The sequence below is a fragment of the Cavia porcellus genome, unplaced genomic scaffold, assembly GCF_034190915.1.
Source record: "Cavia porcellus strain 051 isolate PalLab524CR breed Dunkin Hartley unplaced genomic scaffold, mCavPor4.1 scaffold_4, whole genome shotgun sequence".
NCBI lineage: Eukaryota > Metazoa > Chordata > Mammalia > Rodentia > Caviidae > Cavia > Cavia porcellus.
The window spans coordinates 67,966,149-67,987,020 of record NW_026947487.1 but is presented as its reverse complement, the minus strand read 5'-3'; the positions used below and the strand labels follow the sequence as shown (position 1 = coordinate 67,987,020).

Below are 20,872 nucleotides of genomic sequence, written 5' to 3'. Positions count from 1 at the left end.
TAATTCATTCATCCTTTAATAGACATTTAGATGGATTCTATATCTTTGCTACTATGAATAGTGTTGCAGTGAGTGTGGAAATGAGATACCTCTTTCATGTAGGAAGTTCATTTCCTTTGGATTTATGTTCAAAACAAACTTTGTCAGGTCACATAGTGTTAGGGTTTGTGTCTGGATGTCCCCCTAAAACCTCATGCAGTCATAGGGGTGGGCTTTTCAGAGGTGGCTGAACCTCAAATTTGTGATTGACTCAAGGTCTAATGCTGGAGTTGAGTGAGTGCTACACCTGCCCTAAGGGGAGTGGGCTGGATACAGTATAAAAGAGAGAAAAAGTCTTGATCCTGTCATTCTTGTTTCTTTTGCTGTCTTCCACTGTTGTGACGTGTTGCCCTTCTGCCATCCTACCCTGCCTTGGAACCAGCTGATACTGAAACATTTACAAATTGTGAGCTAAATAAACCTTCTCTCTTTAACTTTGGGTGTCAGATATTTTGTCTCAGCAACAAGAAATGTAACTAAGATATATGGTGGTTTTATTCTAGTTTTTTTGAGGATCCTTCATACTTTTTCCATAATGGTTCTAAAATTTACATTCCCATCGATAGTATTTAAGCAGTTCCTTTTCTCCATATCACTGCTAGCACTTGTTATCTTCAGTCTTTCTAATAATAGCCATTCTAAAAAATATGAAGTAATACCTCTTTGTGTTGGATGGTGAATGTTTCCCCACAAAGCAATGATAATATTTCAGGTGATATATTTGTTGATTAACCTGATCTAATCATTATACAGTGCACAATTCATATTATACTAGATAGATTTGTGTATTTAGTGTGTCAATTTTTAAAAATCTTAAAGAGGAAGCAACTAAAAACAGGAGGGGACAATGGAATGGAAGAGCAGTGAACACAAAGTCAAAATAGGGGCTGGGGATTTAGCTCAGTGGCATAAGTGCCTGCCTTGCAAGCAGGCAGTCGTGAGTTCGATCCCCAGTACCGATAAAAAAGGGAAAATACAAAAAAAAAATTCAAAATAGATATGGGAGGGGAGTTCTGAAGATGGCGGCTTGATAAGTACTGAGTAGAGAGCCTCTGAGGAAAACAACTCAGATGCTAGAATTTAACAACATGGAGAAGACCAGAAGAAAGGAGAAGGATTCTCATGACCCAGGAAGAAACTGAGGAAAAAGAAAAAGAAAGAAAGGAAGAGAAAACATAGATGAAAAGCTGGAACCAGATGCACTCACTGGGACCAGTCCCACACTGTGCTGGATGCACCGTGGAGTCCAACAATTCATGGTCAAACTGAAGCCACAGCCTCCAAAATCAGGAGTTGGTGAGTCCCAGGCCCTTGGCAGGAGGATGCAGGGCAGTGAAGAGTGGAACCAATGTGGAGAGCTGCATTAATTGACAGTGAGTGCTGGAAATTGGGTCCCACAGTGGGTGCGGCTGGCTGGAAGACATATTAGAGTTGGGCAGGATAGGCCTGAGTTCAGGGCCACAGTGGCATCAGTCAGCTGCCACTGGCCCAGAGAGGACTGGTGGGACCTACTTGCGTGGAGTCATGCTCCTGGTTGGGCCCCAATAGCCAGGAAAGAAACTGTCCCAAACCTCTGACATCCGCAAAGCACAGACTAACATGCTGAAGGCACTCGCTGGTTGACTGTCTCAGAGAAGAGGGGCCAGCCCACAGTCACTGCGTGCACCTCAGATTACAGCAAACTAGAAAAGGCAGCACGCTTCAGAAAAACCACAAGCAATACAGAAAGGGCCAGGGACCTCCACCACACACATGCCTGAAAGAAACCAGAAACATGATAAGAGAAAGAAATAAGAAAAAAACCTCCAGCCACTGGCCCAGAGAAACTAAGTCCAGGAGAGGTAAATACAGAAGAGATCCAGGGCAGCAGTCATGCAATATTGGCTACAACATCAGCAGACATAAAGAAATACCTTTGTGACCTCATAGACAAACTTAAAATTGAAATTCTAATCCAAGTGAAGCAAGATATAAAAGAAATGCTAAGCCCCTCTCAAGAAAACACAGATGGAAGAATGGAGGAACCCAGAGAAAGAAGAGAAACCTTGGATGAAGAATATAAACAAAATCTAGAATACATGACACAGATCCAAAGAGATTACCAGGAAATTTTTTTTTAATTTTATTTTGAAAGTAGTAAAAATGCAACAGCACAAGACAGAACAAAGCCAATTGAGACAATGCAATGAAATTGATACAGGATTTCACAGTAGGATACTGGGATAGTAGTAATAGGTACTATGGTATATCTCTTTAACTTCACAATAGTTGTCCAGTCAATTAGGTATAGAAAAATCAAACCAAAAATAGAACATTATAAAACCAATTGAGAATACTGAATAGAGCAAAAGAAACATAACAAAACAAAACAGTGAAACAACCTTTGCCTTCAAACAGAAGATAGAAGGAAATCCCCCAAATTTGCTATACTGCATATAGACATGCTGAGACATCTGTCCCCAGTAGCTATGGCGGGGGCGGGGGAAGGGTGTTTGATTTTCAGCCCGCGTGGCAGTAGGCTCACAGGTAATGGTTCTCCTCCAGGCCCATCTGCAGGCACTTACCAAGAGGGTGGGTGAATAAGCTGCTTGAGTCCCACCATGGCCGGATCTCAGGAGTTCTGGTTCTCCCGGGATTACCAGGAAATTAAAAATTCCGTTGAAAGCTGGCAAAATGCCTTGACAGAATCTAAAGTTATTCAAAATTTGAAGATAAATTTGCAATGTGTGATCATGAAAGAAAAGATCTCTTAAAAATAACAAGGAATCAGGAAGTAACAATACAAAGGCTAGAAGATGACAAGTTATTCTTATAACTCAAGAATAAAAAATGTGAGCAAAGAAGCAGGAGTAAACACAAATGAATTACAAAGTCTATTCACAGAAATAATTAAGGAAAACTTCACAAGCATAGCAAAAGAAAAATGATATCCAGATAAATGAGGCATACAGAACTCCAACCATCTACAACCGAAACAGATCTACACCCAGACATAATGATCAAGATCCCAGAAATTCACCACAAGAACAGAACATTAAAAGCGGTCAGAGAAAAGAAGTAGATTACCTATAAAGGGAAATCCATCAGAGTAATAATAGACTTCTCAACACAAACTATCAAATCAAGAAGAGCCTGGCATGAAATAGTCCAAGACTTGAAAGAAAATAACCTCCAACCCAGATTGATGTACCCTGAAAAACTCTCTCTGAAAATTAATAGAGAAACAAGGAGATGGAGGAACTGTGGGAGTTCATGGCCACCAGTCCAACCCTACAAAAAATACTGAAGGACATTCTAGAGAGAGAAAAAAATACCAGGATTCCAGCAACAGTGGCAGAGAGGCCTCAATGAACAGGGCAGACAGTGGAATGAAGGAGAAAAGTGGACAAATAATAGCAGAAAAATAGAATAGCAGAGATGAGGCAGAGAAGGTGGGCTATAATCTCCAATATAGATGGCCTTGATACACTAATAAAAAGAAATACAGGCAGAGTAGATCAAGAGATAGGATCCATCCAGATGCTCTGAATAGGAAATATACTCAGCCTGAAAGAGGGTTAATGAACTGAAAGTCAAAGATGAGAAAATAATCCTCTATATGACAGGGAACCAAAGAGCAATAGGGACAACTCACCCGGCACCTGCAGATAGGTTGGAAAGTCATGACACTTTTGTGCAGTAGAGAACTACCCAGCTATAAGGAAGGAAAATCTTATGACTTTAGTAAGTAAAGGATTACAACTCAAGATTAAGCTCAGGGGTAAAAAGGTTCAGCAACACTCAATAGATAATGGGTTGACCCCCTAATCTAAAAACTAAAGGAGTTAGTGGGACCCAAAATATACAAAGCACCCTGAAAAGGGAAAGGGGAGGAATTGTCTAAAAAAGGAAGGCAGAGGACATTGTTAATAGCGTATCAGGATTTAAAAGCCACATTAGTCTTATCACTCTGTTTAGTTTGATTTTATTTTGTTCTGGTCTGTCTACTCATACTAGATTTGAAGGCACAGACAGCTATCCCAAAAATAGCAGAATATACTACGTAAATATCCTTAATTCCCTCTTAACTTAAACTGAAGGCCTATATTACTTACATTGTCTTACTATGACTGATCTTATTTGAATCTGGTTTGTTAGACCGCTACTTTGCCTTGACTGGTTTTATTCAAATTTGGTATGCTTGATAGTATCAAGTTAAGAGTAGAGGCAACTACCCTGAAGATGACAAGATATAATAAGATACCCATTCCGGTCTGATTATTAACTGCTTTTGAAGTCCTACAATATCTCCAATGTTGTGTTTTTATTAAAATTGCTATGTAATGCTATGTTCAATTATATTATATCCGATGATGTAGACAATTCTATTGAAAATAACAAGAAACAGCATAGTAAGTACTGTAGATCACCTAATATTGTGGTTTTATATATCTTTTTAGTTTCATGTTTTGCTAGGAATTTGTTTTGTTGTCTTGTTTTGATCTGTTTTTCCCTATAATACAGAAAGGATAGGTATACATGTAGAAATTCACACATGTGGAGAATTTTTAAACAGTTTACAGGAACAGATTGTATAATGTACGATGTAATGAACAGATACTCTGAAGAAGCAGAGATACTAAGATACCCAGTGCTAATTATATAGCATTATGATATAAAATCTAGCAATGCTATTATTCACTGTTCAGAGTGATATTAGTCTAGTCTCTTATGTTTAATTTCAGCATAAATAAAGATATGGATGGCTACTTTGAAGAGAATGAGAGACATTATGACAGCCATTGTTGACTCCCCTATTGTCTGGTCTTGAAGACCTAAAAAGCCTTCATCATCCTGTTCTGATTAGTTTAGTACTATAATGTTCAGTATGTATTCACTGTGTGTGAAGATGTGAACAACTATTTGGAAGAAAACAAGAAACAATATGATACACAGTGAAGATCTCCACTGGACTTGCTTTGAAATCTGTTTCTTAAAATTGTTTCCTTATGATCTGTTTTGTTTTGTTTAATTTTACCCTCTTTAAAATAAAAAAGATATGGGAATTAAAGGAGACAAAAGAATTAAAGATGATTTCCTGATTTTTTAGCAACTGGGAAAATGATACCATTTACTGGGACTGAGAATACAGAAAGTAGAGCAGATTTGGGGGAAATTAGATTAAGTTTTAGAAAAGATTGGGTTTTTCTAAGAGGCCACTATGAAGCTATGAAGTTAGCTATGAAATATATTCTAATATGAACAGGTATACACAGTGTGAACAACAAAAATGGTGATGGTTTACATTTTTTAAAACAGTATTACAATAAAAGACGCATGATACCCTTCAAAATATTCCCCCTCACCTCAAACATACTTATGTCATCATTGTTACATGACATAACATGTTACATGTTTGAAGCAGTTGTGGAAGTCCTCCTTCACGAGTGTTTTTAGTTGTTACTCAGTGTCCTGAATTAATTCAAAATGTTTAACTTTCATGGTCGTTTTGACTTTGGGGACAAACCAGAAGTCACATGGTGCCAGAGCCAGTAATAAGTGTTCTCACACACTGTAATGTTTTTGTTTGTCTTGTCATTGTTGTTGGAGACAAATTTCCTACCTCAGCCTCCAAGTAGCTAAAAGTGTGGACATGCAACGCAACTCCCAGCTTACACCACTGACTTTCAATTTCCAGCAAGAATGCCCCTCTTATATGGAAAGTTTTTGATATTTCACTCTGTTCCTTTACTATCTGCTCTCTCAAGATGCACTTCAGGCTGGTCTTGAATTCTTTTTGTAGCCAAGGCTGGTCTCGAACTCAAGGCAGCCCTCCTGCCTCAGCCTCTGGAGAGCTGAGATTACAGGAGTGAGCCACCATGTACAACTTCAACACACTGGAAAGTTTTCGGGCAGCAGCAGCATTCACTGCATGTAAGTGTACCTTGTAAAAGTACTCAAGAAAAAGGACTTCAGAACTGCTTTAGAAAGTGGCACAAATGATGGGATGAATGTGTTCAAAGTGGGATTATTTGAGGATTAATGGCAATATGTATTTTACTGTAATACATTTTTAAAAATTAAACATTCACCATATGTTTTGACCACACCTTTTACAAATAGATGTAAGTAGTTGACTAAAGGAACAACAAATGGGCAGAAAACATCACCTGAGACATCCGGGGAACATGAAACCCAGAAGACTAGCAGATAGTGAAGGAACAGAGTGAAATATCAAAAACTTTCCATGTAAGAGGGGCATTCTTGCTGGAAATTGAAACCACTGGTTTTTATGTATATGTGTCATACTGGACATTGAACCCAGGGTCTTTCCACTGAGGTGCATCTTCAGCCCATTGTTTGAAAGGTGTTCTGTTTCATTTCGTGACAGTGTCTTGCCTTGTTGGCCCAACTGGTCTCTAACCTACAGACTTCCTACCTCTGCCTCCAAGTAGCTGAAAGTGTAGACATGCAACGCAACTCCCAGCTTAAACCACTGACTTTTATTTCTAACATCCAGGATTCCCTTTGTGTTTATAACATAAATATTATAATGTTGTTATAACATAAAGATATACTAAGTGAAAATGCAGATGACAGCACAGTATGTTCATTTTGGAGTACAGACAGCAGAAGCAAGATGACTATTTTGTCCCTAGACACTTCACTGTATTTAGAAACTCATGCACAATTGCATGGCATCACTTGGTCATCGGGATATTCCAGGCTTTGCTGTCCTCAAAGTTTTCTAATCATAAAAAGTCCAGACAGCTGCTGCTGAGGCCCAGTGTGGTCGACGCCAGAGACCAATGTGCAATCTGATTTTGCAGCCTAGCAGCCAAGAAGCTGGAGTTAACCCAAAATTTGTTGAATTATTTCAGATTTTTAGGGAGTTTTCTCTTGTTCTTCATAAACATTTCAACCTAATCAGAAAAATCTCAAACCTCACAATATTTTTTAAAAGCAACCAACTAAATTAAAAGGTGATCTGAGAATGGAAATAACTTGCCACACTCCTTACCAACACACAGCTGGCATTCTGTACCTGAGCACAGAACTTCTCCCTGCAAGCCCTTTTTATAAGTAATGCTGCCACCTAGCAGTCTCAGGCGGAATCATTACCCTATAAGTAATAGACTCCTTGTCATTGTCCTAAGCCAACAATGATAGGGAAGTTGCCACGTCAAGGAAGCACTGGAACTGGAGTGCAAACCAGGACAGTCTGACTGCAAGCCTGAGCTGGCACCCACAGCTCATAATGTTTTGCTGTCATGCAAAAAAGTACGTAGATGGTATAAGAGTCACCCATCCATAGTACGACTTGTGCTCACAGAATAGAGTCAATTGCTGCTTTTTAGTTGAGTGGCATGAGAAAAAGTGTCCTTAATTTTGTCACAGTGATATTTGTTTCATATTGCAAATCACTTTTGAAATATCTTGGTTTTATCCATTCATCTGTTGATGGAAATATAGGATACCTCTAAAATTTAGCTATTGTTAAAAAGTGATTTAAAAACCAATCAAGGGCTGGGGATTTAGCTCAGGGGCATAAGTGCCTGCCTTGCAAGTGCATGGTCATGAGTTCGATCCATAGTACCAAAAAAAAAAAAAAAAAAAAAAAAAAAAAAAAAAAAGAAAGAAAGAAAGAAGTCAATCAAAACAAAACAATAAAAACAGTATAGGATTTCAAAACAAGCTAATAGGAAATTAACAATAATCACTATATTGCATATTGTTATCTTCAAAATAGTTGCTCAGATTTCAAGAGATGGGCATGCAAAACAAATCAAACAATATTAGCGATCACGATTTCTTCCCATAAACTAATAGAATCAGTAGTACAATTACCTCAGCTATCTTGTGTGTGTGTGTATAATATGTGTGTGTGTATATATTACTTTTTTCTTCCCTTCATTCTTTTCTCTTTTTCCCCATAAAATTTAGCTATTATGAATTGTGCAGCCATAAACGTATATTTATACACAATGAAGTATTACTCTGCCATACAGATAAGCTTGAGTCATTTGTAGAAAAATAGATGCATCCTGAAACCATGTGTTAAGTGAAATAAATCAGGCATAAGAGCTTAAATATCACATGGTTTATCTTAGATGAGAAACCTGAACTATAAGTTAAGAGTAAAATAAAAGGTAATGGGAAGTAGGGTGATCTTTCTCAGATAGCAAGGCTATCAAGAGGGAGGGAGGGGATGAAGAAAGGAGTGAAAGATGTGCTATGCACGTGCCTTCTCTGCATGAGGAACATCAGCATTTGTATCACACGCATGTACTAATAAAAACATCAGGATTTTATTCCTTTAAAACTCCATGCCTGTTGACTCCCTAGTCTGGCAGATAGGTGGACCAGTTGTGCCACTTCATTGTTTTAGGAACATTTCCTTTTTTGGTATCTGGAGAGAATGTCCTTCTTGTCATTGCTCTGAGGAACAGTTTTGTCCTGCTTACTTTCACTAAGGCCTCTGTGTATCTCGTTTTGAAAGAACTTTTGCTGCAGCACAGACCTGATAACCACTCGAGTGTGCAATTTGCACCACACAGAAACGGCATCACAAACACTGTGCCCCTGTGCTGTATGAAGTCTGTGTTGCTGCTTTTGTTGTTTCTTCTTGGCTTTAAGTTTTTGAAAGTCACATGTCTACTGTGCATGATATTAAGGAGTCTCTGGCTTGAAACTTCTAGAATCATCTTATGGAGTCTCTTACTTAAAGCTTCTAAAATCATTTATCAGACAGCTGTCCAACCTACCAGCTGCATCTTGGGACAAGAAGATAAACGGTTTCTTTGGTCTATATAAGCTAAATATAGAACTCTGAGCATTAAAGGAACTAAAATTAGCTGCTAATTGCTTTAGAATTAGCTCTTTGACTTCTTACCCCTATTTTAATAAAGGTCAATTTAGGGATTTTGTAGATTTATTCAGGAATTTTCTTGTAGCTATCTGTATCCCTATGTATATATAGTTACTGTCCATATCACTCATTTTTAGTCTGACAAACAATTAATGATACTCATAACAGGGCAAATGTAAAAACATCTATACTAAATCCCAAGATCATATTGCACAAAAGTTAGAAGCTGTTTTCAAAAGAAACAGAAATATTTTATTGACTATCAACTCAATGCATGTAACCAAAACAATGTTACTCAGTCCAGGAAAGCATTAGTAGAAAAATAATGCTGGATTGAGCAAGATAATGAGCTTCCTCTGCTTTGTACTGGCAAAGCCCTGCTAGGAGTAGTGTAGTGTTGGAGGAGGAAAAGCGACTGAGTCAGAGAAGGTGATGGTGAGGTAAAGGATGGCTAGCTAGATTTATGAGAAATAACAAAAACAAAAATCAATGGATTTGGGAAAAATAACGAAAATGGAGAGAGAGCATCAAAGTATATTATAAACTTAAATAAATTGGAGTAATTACCTTAGAAGTATGTACCTTAGAACTTTGGAGTAGAAGCCAGGAAAAACTATGGGTCCGTGGGTGGGTAGATGTACTGATAAATAAGTGGGTTAGTGGGTAAATAGAAAGACCAAGAACTCTGCTAAGTACATTAGTAGACCAGGTGATTTCATTCTCCAGGTCCTCTGAAATTAGTACTGTCTCCATGTGAAAAATTATAGGAATAAGACCTAGAAAAATTAAGTGACATATACAGTCTTGGACCACTTTATGCCACACTTTGGACTGTTAACCTTTGTTCATTATCCTGTGATGGCCAGAAAAGATCACTGTTCAAATTCTCCTTAAAGCAATCACTTGCTGGGCTGGGGATTTGGCTGGGCTGGGGATGTGGGAAGCCCTGTAATTGGCTGCCACCTTATATCTGCAGGCCGTACCACCTTAACATCTGCAGGCCACGCCACCTTAACTCCCTCCAGGAGTTAAGTTTGGTAGTTAAACAGCACCTTGCCCTCCTAGCTTGTTTGACCTATTCAGGAATTATGTTAATCAGCCCGCCTTATGAGCCCGCACCTGGGAAATTTGAATTGACTTTTGACCCTCGGTCTTGCCACTGTTGCCAAGTCACCTGCTGACGTCTCAGAACCCAAATCCTCCTCTTCAATATCCTATATATTTGTTACTCCTTCTATGAATAAACGAGACTTGATTGGACTTCTTCATCTTGTCTCTATCATTTGTGTCTCTTGTTCCTTTTCATCCCCATTCCCCATCTAGGGTCTCCGTGGACTTACCCGCAGGCCAGGACAAAAAGAAATGAATCACTTGCTAAGGAGGTAATCCTCACCTGGAAAGCCACACGGTATTCAGGCCACTGCTGAAGTGGGGACAGCCACACCCAAGCCTCTCTCTGGAAGTCAGCGCTATTTGCGGACTGTGGAGGGAGAGAACCAGGCCTCAAAAGCAGGTGATCTCTGCCTGGAAACTATGTCATTTTCATTGTTTTCTTGGGTTGGGTCTTATTCTCTTTTGTTTTGTTTGATTATGTTAAGTCTGATGGCATGAGCAGCAATTTAAAAGATAGCAAGACATGTTATGGTAGCCATTCTGGATTTACTATTGGCTTATTTTGAAGTCCTTTATTGCATTCTTTTTTTTATTGTTTCTGCTATACTCTGTCCTGTTCAATTTTTACTATATCCAAAGATATCTGCAGCTATTTTGAAGACAATAAAGAGCATTATAGTAACTATTATTGATTTTGTAAGGTTTGGGAGTCTTGTATCACTTATACTGCTTTATTTTGATTGGTTTTATTCTGTTCTATTTTCCTCAGTTTTATCCTCTTTAAAATAAAAAAGGGGAAAAAAAGAAAAGAAATCACTTGCTGACCAGCAGCAAGCAGTGCAGGTAATTAACATCTCATCCCTTCAGATCTGCTTCTGTTCTTCATCAGAGGCCACCGCTATTTTTGAGTAAGTCTAGCCACATGATGGAGCATGGCAGGGAAAGCAGGACACTGTCTGGTGCCTCTGCCACTTTGGGCCATGAGGAACCGTCTTTTCTCTGCAGCTCCCTGATGAGCCACCAAAGCCTTGTCACAGCAACATTGCAATCTCCAAATTCTGCCTCCTCCCCTCTCTACCATGTAGGAGTTACTCTAAGAGAACTTCTTTTACTCCAGAGTCCACCCTCATCTGTTTTAGAGTGAATCTAACAATACACTGTGATTTCAAATATTTGGAGTAAGCCAGGTGTGGTTGGTGCTTGCCTATAAGCCCAGCCCTCTAAGAGGCTACTCCAGGCTGGGTTTGAACTTTTGATCCTCCTATCTCAATTTAGCAAGGTCCTGTATTAAAAATAAAAAATAAAAAGAGTTGGGGATGTAACTCAGTGTGAAGGCCCTGAGTTTAATTCCCAGTACCACACACACAAAAAAAAATTTTTTTAATTTGGAGCACCATAATAAGGGAGAGCATTTAGAACTGTTCTGTGAAGACAAAATAACTTAATTACTATGAGGATTTAGCTGAGTGGCACAAGAGCCTGCCTTGCAAGCACATGGTTGTGAGTTTGATCCCCAGTACCAAAAAAAAGAGAAAAAAATACTACGTATAGTGATTTCCTACTGTTTTTTTTTAAATTCTGTATTACTTGTGCCCTTTTTCTGTTTTTTTTTTCTTTTTCTTCTTAAATAAATTTTTTTAAAAAAGAAGCAGCTTTCACATATATGTAAGAAAAAACTTTCTAACACCCAGAACTGCCAAACTGCCTGCACGCAGATGAAGTTCCTCATCACACGGTCATTAGGCCACCTGAAGAAGTCCTTGGTGTGCACAGCTTGTGTGACATGACACATTCCACACTTGCTGGAGCACTTTAGTCACTAAACATCAGCAATGCCAACTAACCAGCACAATCAAATTGTTGAGAAAGCTACACTGGAAGACTAAACTCCTGACTTTTCAGTAGTCCAGTGGGTCTGGTATGATATGTCCACACCTATCTATTCCCAGAACAGTTTGGCGACACTGGAGACCAATTGGCCATTGTCCACATATTTTTTAATCAAAGAGCTCCTACCAAATGAGTCAAGGCTGTGGGCTATTTAACTCCTGTACTATTTGGTGAGATCAAACCAAACTTCACACCTGCATAGTTTAAACTGTCTAAGTCAGGTGCACCATCTGATGGAGCTCTTGTGACTCCATGAGCACGTGCTTCTCCAGTTCAATGACATGCACACTACAGCCAGAAAGATGCTCTTCCCCAAAACTGCTGTCCCTTCCCTCCCTTCATCATGACACAGGCACATCCGTGAAAGGATATACATGGCTACTTTCAAGATTCTCGTGATGATCAAATTACATAAACCATCATATATCTCAGATAGTAAAAGATGTGGTAGAGAAAACTGCAGCTCATCAGCATCAGGACCTTTGTAAAAGAAGTCAATCACTATGTGTGCAACTAAGCATTGAGCACCGGCCATCACCAAAGCTGTGTTCAGCTGCTGGATATACAAGGACATGATCAACAGAATCCATAATACCAAGAAGCTTATTATTTCAAATACCATTGAGAAACTTGCCTGGCCATTCACTGAGAGAAGCAATCAGAGCCACAGCTTTCCACAGTGATCACAAGCGAGTCCCTCAGAGCCTCCACACTGTGACCTCTGCCCTCTCTTTTCACCCTCAAATCTCCGCAGCATCCCTGACATTTGTAGTCTACATTTTCAGGAAATATTTTATTACACTAACAGTGTTCTCAATTAAATTCATAAAATTTGCTAGAGAAATTTTTTTCTTTCTTGAAAAGCAAGCTCAGCAATATTTGGGGGCTTTTAGAGCTGATGCTGCAGCTGTACTATTGGAAAGAAGGCAAGGGGAGGGCCCAGGAGGGCATAAATAAATAGGAGCCCCGGTGCTGCGAAGACACAACTCGGACTCTGGGAAGAGTGCAGCCCACCGCCAGGAAGCATGAGGCTCAGTGCTGTGGCTCTGCTGCTCTCCGTGCTGATCAGCAGCCTCTCTCCAGGCCAAGGTGAGAACTTTCACTCATTCTGAGCTCTCCTGTCAACAAAAATGCTCCTCAACCAGTTCCTTCTTTTTTTTTCTAAATGTTCAATTAAAAATTGGGGAAGTCTGAGTAAAGTGCAGAAAAGTTGTTTCTAGATTTCTAAACATAAGGTACTTAAGGGGGTTTGGAATAGAAACTGGAACTTTTATATCAAAATTTTTGTTTAAAGAAGAAGGAGATTCTGGAAATCCAATGTTTATGTGGCTTATGCTTGGTTTGTGTATTCCTGTCCATTTTCAAAACAATCCCTGCTATAATAAGTGTTCCCTTTATATCTCATCATTCTATTTCTCACCACACACTGACCTCTTACAGGGGATAAAATTATTGACATCAACCAATCTCTGCATGGGGCATTCATCAATCCTTGTACGTGCACCAGGGACAAAGGACACATATTCTGCAAAAGGCAGATTTCAAAATTTAAATGGGGCTGCAATCTGTGTGGTACTAGATAAATATCTAATTGTGGCAATGTTTATATGACTGAAGGAAAGGATACAGGCACAAGGAAAAAAAAAACATCATCCAGAAGATAAATTTTTATTCTTAAAATGTAATGGTCTCCTCCCCATTTTTATTTTGCTCCCATGTTATTTTCACTCTCTAGAAACTCATTTCTGTCATATTGCATGAGGCTTTCCTACTGCTTCTGAAAAGTTTATTATTTGTGAGGATGCAGTGCAGAGATTGGGTATAATACCATCTTCTGTAGCATTTTAGTTTTTGTTCATTTGTTCTCCCCACTAATCTGTAAATGTCTGCAAATCGGGTCTTTTTATTCATAAATGCCTGTCAAGCAGAGTGGTAGACATGGATACCACTATGGATATGGATAAACAGAATTTGATAAATGTGTTTTTAAGAGGCATACAGTCCAATGAAATACATGAGATGAATCATTTAGAAAAAATATCTACTACTAACAACTGTAATTGTTGAATGAAAATAGTCTCAATTTTTTATAATTGTTTTTAATCTGGTAATAATTTGCAACTGAGATAGAGATCCAACATATTTAACAAATACCGAAAAGAAGAGTGCCTTTTGTGGAATTTTGTCTAATAAAGAATGGGGTAAGGGAGATAAGAGAGAGAACTCTATTCCAGATGTTGTTCTATAGATATTGCCAACCAGACCATGGCCTCTGGTTTCATGTGGTGGCATTAAAGATTGGCTGATTTTATACTGTGCTAGCATAGCTGAGTTGTGTGTCCCTAAAGTAGCAGTTCTCAATTTGTATGATGTAACCTAAATAGCAATATAAAATGACCACAAATTTCAGTAAGCATTATGCTTCTTAAAAATTAATTTTATTTTTAAGGTTTTGGTAGAATATATTTGAAAATATCCAAGCCAAGACAAATGGAAATATACAAACTAAAGGCATATATGGGGGAACATACCAGCTTGAGTCTTATTTTTTATTACATCTTAATTTATTGGGTAGTGGGAATTGAGCACAAGGTCTTCACACTGAGCCACATCCCCGACTCTTTTTTACTTTTTATTTTGAGACAGGGTTCTGCTAAGTCTTTAAGCTACTCAAACTGAGCTCAAAGTTTTGGTCCTCCTGCTTCCAGATTGCTGAGATTATAGGTGTGCAACACTACGCCCAGACAGCAGGAAATTTTCAAATATTCTAATGCAGAGTATGAAAGTTTGCTTCAGAATTATAAGTTCTATGCCAAAGGGATTAGAATAACCAATTTCATGTTTACAGGTATTCTGGAGGCCTATAACACTAACTTGAAGTGTAGATGTATGCAAGAAACCTCACAAGTCGTCCGCATACCCAACATACATCGACTTCGAATTCTACCCCCTGGGAACGGTTGCCCAAAGACACAAATCATGTGAGTTGCAAGAAAAATAAATAAATATAATTCCTTTCCCCTGGTGAAAGTCAGATCAAATGCTGCCATAATAGCTGATAATAATCTCAGAGATTTACTCAAATGTTGCTAAACATCTGAAACTAATAATGAGCATCAGTTATATTTAATATTTAAGTCCTTACTTTGCAGCAACCATGGACTAACTTCTTTACACCGGCTTGCTCCTTCATTTTTCTTTTTCCCTGCTCCTTCAAAGTGTGTCTATTGTTTGCATCCTTTACAGATGCAAAAACAGACAGAGCCAGGTGTGGTGGTGCAAGCCTGTCTGTTATCCCTGATCTCTGGAAGCGGAGGCAGGAGGGTTGCTATGAATTTGAGTTCAGCCTGGGCTACATAGCAATACCCTGTCTAAAAAAAAAACATCAAAAGAAACAGAGACTGAGGGAGGCTAATCCCCTACCTGGGGCCACCACAGGGAGGGAATGGAGCCAGGGGTTCACCCACATTCACCTCATTCCCAAACCTCTTTTCACATCTTGAAATGTGCAGCCCACATAATCTCCTTCTCATGGCGTCTCTGACTTTCATTCACTGTTATTAGTTGCTCTTCCCACAAGCATCTTTTATTTTGTGGGGGAGGGTGATACTGGAGTTGAAACCCGAGCCTTGCACATGCCAGGCAGACCCCTCACCACTAGGCAACACCCCCAGCCCCCATGCACTTCTTTAGGCTTTTGGAATGTTTGTAATTAGATTTTTGTTTGTCCTATTTCAATACCAGTGATTTGTGTCTAACTTGTAAAACTGAGATAAAGGATAACAAAAATGTACGTGGGATCTTTCATTAAAAAGACATTATATTCTGCCTAAAGGATGATTATTTCCCTCAAAGATGGGAAGTCTAGCAGTGTCACATGTGGAAGCATTTCTCCTGGCTGCACAGCACAGCTGGACTTCTTCTGATTCCATTTCCCTTATGACTCGAGTTTCTCACCTCTCGACCAAGGGAAGTAATACTCCCTAATGTTCTCTGCTTTAAAGTCATCCTTTTGAAATAAGAAAAATTATGACTATACTTTCTTGTCAAATTCTGAATTTCTGAATTTCAGCCAGATACAGAAACCAAAGCTGTGATTTTTTTATTACAAACTCAAACCAATCTGGAGAGAAAACACCAGGTGTTTCAAAATCTGTTTTTCCATCATGAATTCAGAATGGAAATCAAAAGATTCTTCTGAAAACACACCTGATCTATGACTTCTAAGTTCTGTTTCACCTAAAAGATGGAATTTCCCTTTGAACCCTTTGTTTCTTTTATTTTCACAGTATCTATTGTATACCTTGGATCTCATTCACTCTTCCAGTTTTTTATACTAAGGAGATAATATGATATTTATACACACGTCTGATTTATTTAACTTATGTGCATAGTCTCAGGTTGTCTCCATTTATCTATAAAAGCCTTAAGTTTATCCTTCTTTATAGCTGCGTAATACTCCATTGTATAAAAAATATGTCTTTTTTAACCATTCCACAGTTGATGAGCATTTGGGTCGTTTCCAAGATTTAGCTATTTCAAACTATTCTGCTATAAAACTAGGGTAGGCAAAGGAGAAGTGAAAAGATCATATGTATATATGTATACATATGTGTGTGTACATAAACACAAGATAGACAACTATACCACTAATCTGTTAGTTCATCAAAAAGAACAGCTTGTGTTTTCATTGTCTTATTATTTGATTATTTTTATGCCTAAATCTTGTAATCTGTACAACTACTTTCAAGATAATAATATGCAATATATTAACTACTGTTAATTTCCTGGTTTTTTTTTTAATTTTGAATCATTTTTATCCTTTTTGGTCTTTAAAATTTTAAAAATGGAGTTTCAAAGTTCAATGGATGGAGTCTGCTGTTTGCTGATTTATAGCCAAGATAAACGATATGCAAAGAAATCATATTTTGAAGTCACATCAGTAAGGGTAGAGCCTCCCCAATGTTGGCCACTTTTTCAGTGCAGGTTAGGGACCTTAGCACTATGTCTGACCCTTGGTCATGGTTCCAGTCAGGCTTGTAGAAAGCAGTGGCTGAAGCTGTGAGTTCTGGAGATATAATATCTTCATTTGAATCTTCCTTTGTCAAGTATTTGCTGAGTCATCTTGGATGAGTTCCTTGAACTTACTAAGCTTGAAGATCCTCATTAGACAGTGAAGAAATAACAGTTTCTCTGGCACAGGATTTTCATGAGATGAATGCAGATGGTCCACAGTAACCTGTGGGGCATAGTGTGTGGCATGCTGTAAAATACGGCATTTGCTAAACATGGGCCAATAGTGATCACTGCTGCTTTCGTTACAGCCTAATTTCTTTTTTTATTTATTTAAAGAAAAAAATCAAAACAGAAAAAAGGGTAGAAGTAATGCAGAATTTCAAAAAAACAACAGTAAGAAATCACTAGTTGCTTTGACTTTGTAACTTGAACCACTACTTCTAAGATACAGCCTAATTTCTTAGAACAAGGAAAGTCTTGCTAACTGCTAGTGCAATGAAGTGTACTTGGAGCAACCAAGCTCTACAACCTCTCCCATCTTAAATTTTATTGATTTTTTTCAGACAAAATATCTTTAGTGGAGTGTTTTCCATCACCTATTTTGCTTATTCACTTATTTTTTCATTCACTCATTTTGCCATGCTGTGGACTGAACCCCAGGCCTTCGCCTGACAGTTCTTCCCTGTCTCACTCCCTTCCCTGTACCTCCTTCCCTATCTTCCTTCCTTTCTTCATTCTATTCTTTCTTTCTTTCTTTCTGTTCTTTTCTTTTTAGGGTCTTGCTAAATCACTAAGTTGCCCAGGCTGACCTTGAATTTGTGATCCTGCTGCCTTAGTCTCCCAGAATGCTAGAACTACAAGCCTCTACAGGTCATCGTACCCAGTGAACGAGCATATTTTAAAGATACTGTATTGTGATATAACTTCAGCAGTGAGCTAACCTCGGATCAGCTCTTTGGTACTTCTCCAAGTCATAAAGGTTACCAACAAAAAACTAATCTCTGACATGTGAGATTCTGTCAACTTTGGATTCATCCACCAACTCCCAGCTAACAGGCTTCAGGTTTTCTAATATTCCAGCCTCATGTCACAAATCACCTGTTTCAGGTCCAAAACTTCCCAGCTCCAGTTTCACTTCATCTAAGACTAATTATTTTCATAACTGTTTCCATTATTTAAAGGTGCAAGATTGACTATGTAGTATTACTTTCATTTTTAATTTTATTTTTTCCTAGAATCCAGTTGAGGAATAAAACATTGGTATGCCTGAATCCTGCAGCCAAATGGGTGCAACAATTTGTTGCACGTGTAAAGAGGTAAGTCGGGCACACCCAGGGCTTTCAGATGCTCATTCATAATGAAGGATTTGCCTTTCCTAGGCAGCCAAAGTGCAGGTCATTTTAAATATGTAAGTTCTAAGACAAATGGGTGCTTTGCTGCCTCCTATTGATCACACAGAGTAACGGAGACCCATTCCAGCAGTCCAGTAAACTAAACTGGGAACTTGTTCTTTATTCATTTTTCCTGGGGGAGAGCTGTAGTTTCTTCTTGGTGTTTCTCTAAATATGGGCTTTTTTGTTTTGTGTGTGTTTTACAGCAGAAATTTCCATTCAACTGCAGCGGCTCCGGTGATGAAGAAGGTCCCCTGATGCCAATATGCTTCCTAAAAATACCTGTTTTGCCCTTATCCCTACTCTGGATTTTAATCTCCTTCTTGGTTGAATCCCCTCCCCCCCAAAAAATAACTTCCTTATAGAAATAAGCATGACGCTCTCTGTAAAAATATCTTTGCACAATCTGATGGAGCAAAATCAAGCTCCCTCCCATGCAGACCCCGAGACACTTGGATTCCCATTCTTATTCTTGAGGAAGGAAAAGCTTTTGAGGAGAGCTGAGGTATAAATCACATAGGATTTGTTGATAATATACCTGTTGTTTAATGCTAAACTGTCCTAAAAGATAAGAGAGTGGGAATTTCAACCTCAAATATGAATATGTAGCTTGAATTAAGAAAAACATTATGTAGTATATTTTCAATCATTTTCCAACCTAAGAAAAGCAAATTTCCTTGGAAACTTGAAAAACTATGTGAGAAACAAATGGAGTGTCAGTGTGACAAGGCCCAGAAGGTTCCACATAGCAGATATGAAAAGCAATTTTGAGGGCAATGGGGTGAACCTCCTACTTTTAAAGAGTCCCTTTATAAGATGTATTGTCTCAGATTAAAACAAATAACGTTGAAAGATCCTTAGATTTAAGATTGTGGAATGTGTAGGAAAAGCATTTGAAAGATAATGTTCAGCTGTATTCTTTTACACATTTGTCTTGATGGATTTTTTTTTATTCACATCTTTTGTATAGACAAAATACCAATCCTTGGCGTCAAATTCCTTAATGTTTCCTACTCATCTATTGCTGGTTAATAAACTTGAGCAAACATTTTACTTCATTGTGAGCAATCCATTCCTTATAAAACATTTATAAAAGATATTCTGTGGCTCTTTATAGTGTAAGGTAAGATTTGAAAGTGCTGATTTTTTCTTTGTGTATCACAGATCTAAAATTGTCCCAGAGGTGGGAGGAGTTACTCCATGGGAAATGCTTGGCTATGGAAGACTCTTTCCCCGGACACGCTAATCAGGATTCCCTCCAGACTTGAAACTCTTACTCAAAGCCATTCTCACTGTCTCCTTACATTGATTCTTCAAGTCTCTGATGTTTTGTTTGACAGAGCTTTGCACTGAATTTGACAAGCAGCAGCAGGAGACACTTAAACCTCCTCCTTCACTCCCATCACTGCACTGAGTCTCCCTAACTGTTGCTTCTTCCCATCTGTGCCCAGCTACTTTAGTTACTGTTCCTAGCACACCCACATTCTAAGCTCTCCCTGGCTCCCTCTTTCATTTCTATCTCTATGGTTGATTTTTTTAATTAAATAGATGTCTTGGGAGGTAATAAAAAGTAGTTATAAATACTATATTTTGTGTTGTCTACATTTTTATTACAGATACACGCAATGGGATTATAAAATGTCATAAAAATTCAGCAACCTAGTGTTTTTCAGTGTTTAGAGATCAGAAATCATTTCTATGCTTTGATTTTGGTCTTCTTGGAGAATGTAACTAGATACATATTCAGGAGTCTCAAAAAATAAATATGGCCATTTCCCCTGAGGCAGCCACTATGGGCACTCCCCACTTTCTGTTGGAGAAGTCAGGACCCAGTTTGGGGAGGGCACTGGCCTAAGACCTGACAGCTCCTGGAGGCCAGGCAGTGTAGAGAGCACCAAAACCATACCTCTAAGCACTACGCTATGCTGATTCGAGGAGGGTGAGACTGTCAGTAGAAACTGAGGCAAATAAACATTTACTTCCCCAATTCACATAACTAGTAAGAGACAAACCAGAATTCAAACCAGGGCCATGTGACTCCTAAGTGGATACTCTGAATCATGACACTAGATTGCATGCAGTTTTCTTTCCCCTAATTATATTTCTGAACTTTTCAGGGCCCATCAAAGCCAGGGAATGAATATATATATATATATATATATATATATATATATATAGCTTTTTTTAACTAGAAGAGAGGAGTTTGGATGTTTTCCATACAAAGAAATGACAAATATTCCCAGTAAATGTGCTTGCTCCAATCTGAACATTATACACCATACTCATGTATTAAAAGTATCACATGGGCCTCAATAAATATTACAGTGTTTATGTATTGATTGAAAAGAAGAGGCCAAGAGAATTAGGGAAGTTTCAGCAGCTACAGGCTTCCCTTGGTCAAGGCATCCAGCGCGTGTGGTCCAATCCTAGAGAGATCCCGGCAGCTGCAAGGCAGTGAGGCAGGACAGATGTGCAAAAGGAAACAAGACAAGGCCAGTGAGGGTGTCAAAACTGTTTTTGTTATCATAAAACACTCATTTGTCAAAAGTCACAGTGGATTGAGGGGTAGCCAGCC

General features: G+C 38.5%; 1 protein-coding gene across 1 annotated transcript; it reads left to right on the top strand.

Moving 5' to 3' along the window:
- The first annotated feature begins 12,875 nt into the window (after positions 1–12,875).
- On the top strand, positions 12,876–19,350 carry Cxcl13 (C-X-C motif chemokine ligand 13). Its single transcript, XM_063246738.1, has 4 exons — positions 12,876–12,979; positions 14,739–14,871; positions 18,142–18,222; positions 18,504–19,350. The coding sequence occupies exons 1-4, from the start codon at positions 12,916–12,918 to the stop codon at positions 18,553–18,555; spliced, it is 330 nt and encodes a 109-aa protein (XP_063102808.1). The 5' UTR covers positions 12,876–12,915; the 3' UTR covers positions 18,556–19,350.
- The last annotated feature ends 1,522 nt before the right edge of the window (positions 19,351–20,872 follow it).

Excerpts from the sequence above, each read along its gene's own strand:
- Cxcl13 (XM_063246738.1), top strand. The coding sequence starts at position 12,916 with ATGAGGCTCAGTGCTGTGGCTCTGCTGCTCTCCGTGCTGATCAGCAGC. Across the intron at positions 12,980-14,738 it reads CAGCCTCTCTCCAGGCCAAG|GTATTCTGGAGGCCTATAAC; the intron begins GTGAGAACTTTC and ends TCATGTTTACAG. Across the intron at positions 18,223-18,503 it reads TTTGTTGCACGTGTAAAGAG|CAGAAATTTCCATTCAACTG; the intron begins GTAAGTCGGGCA and ends TGTGTTTTACAG.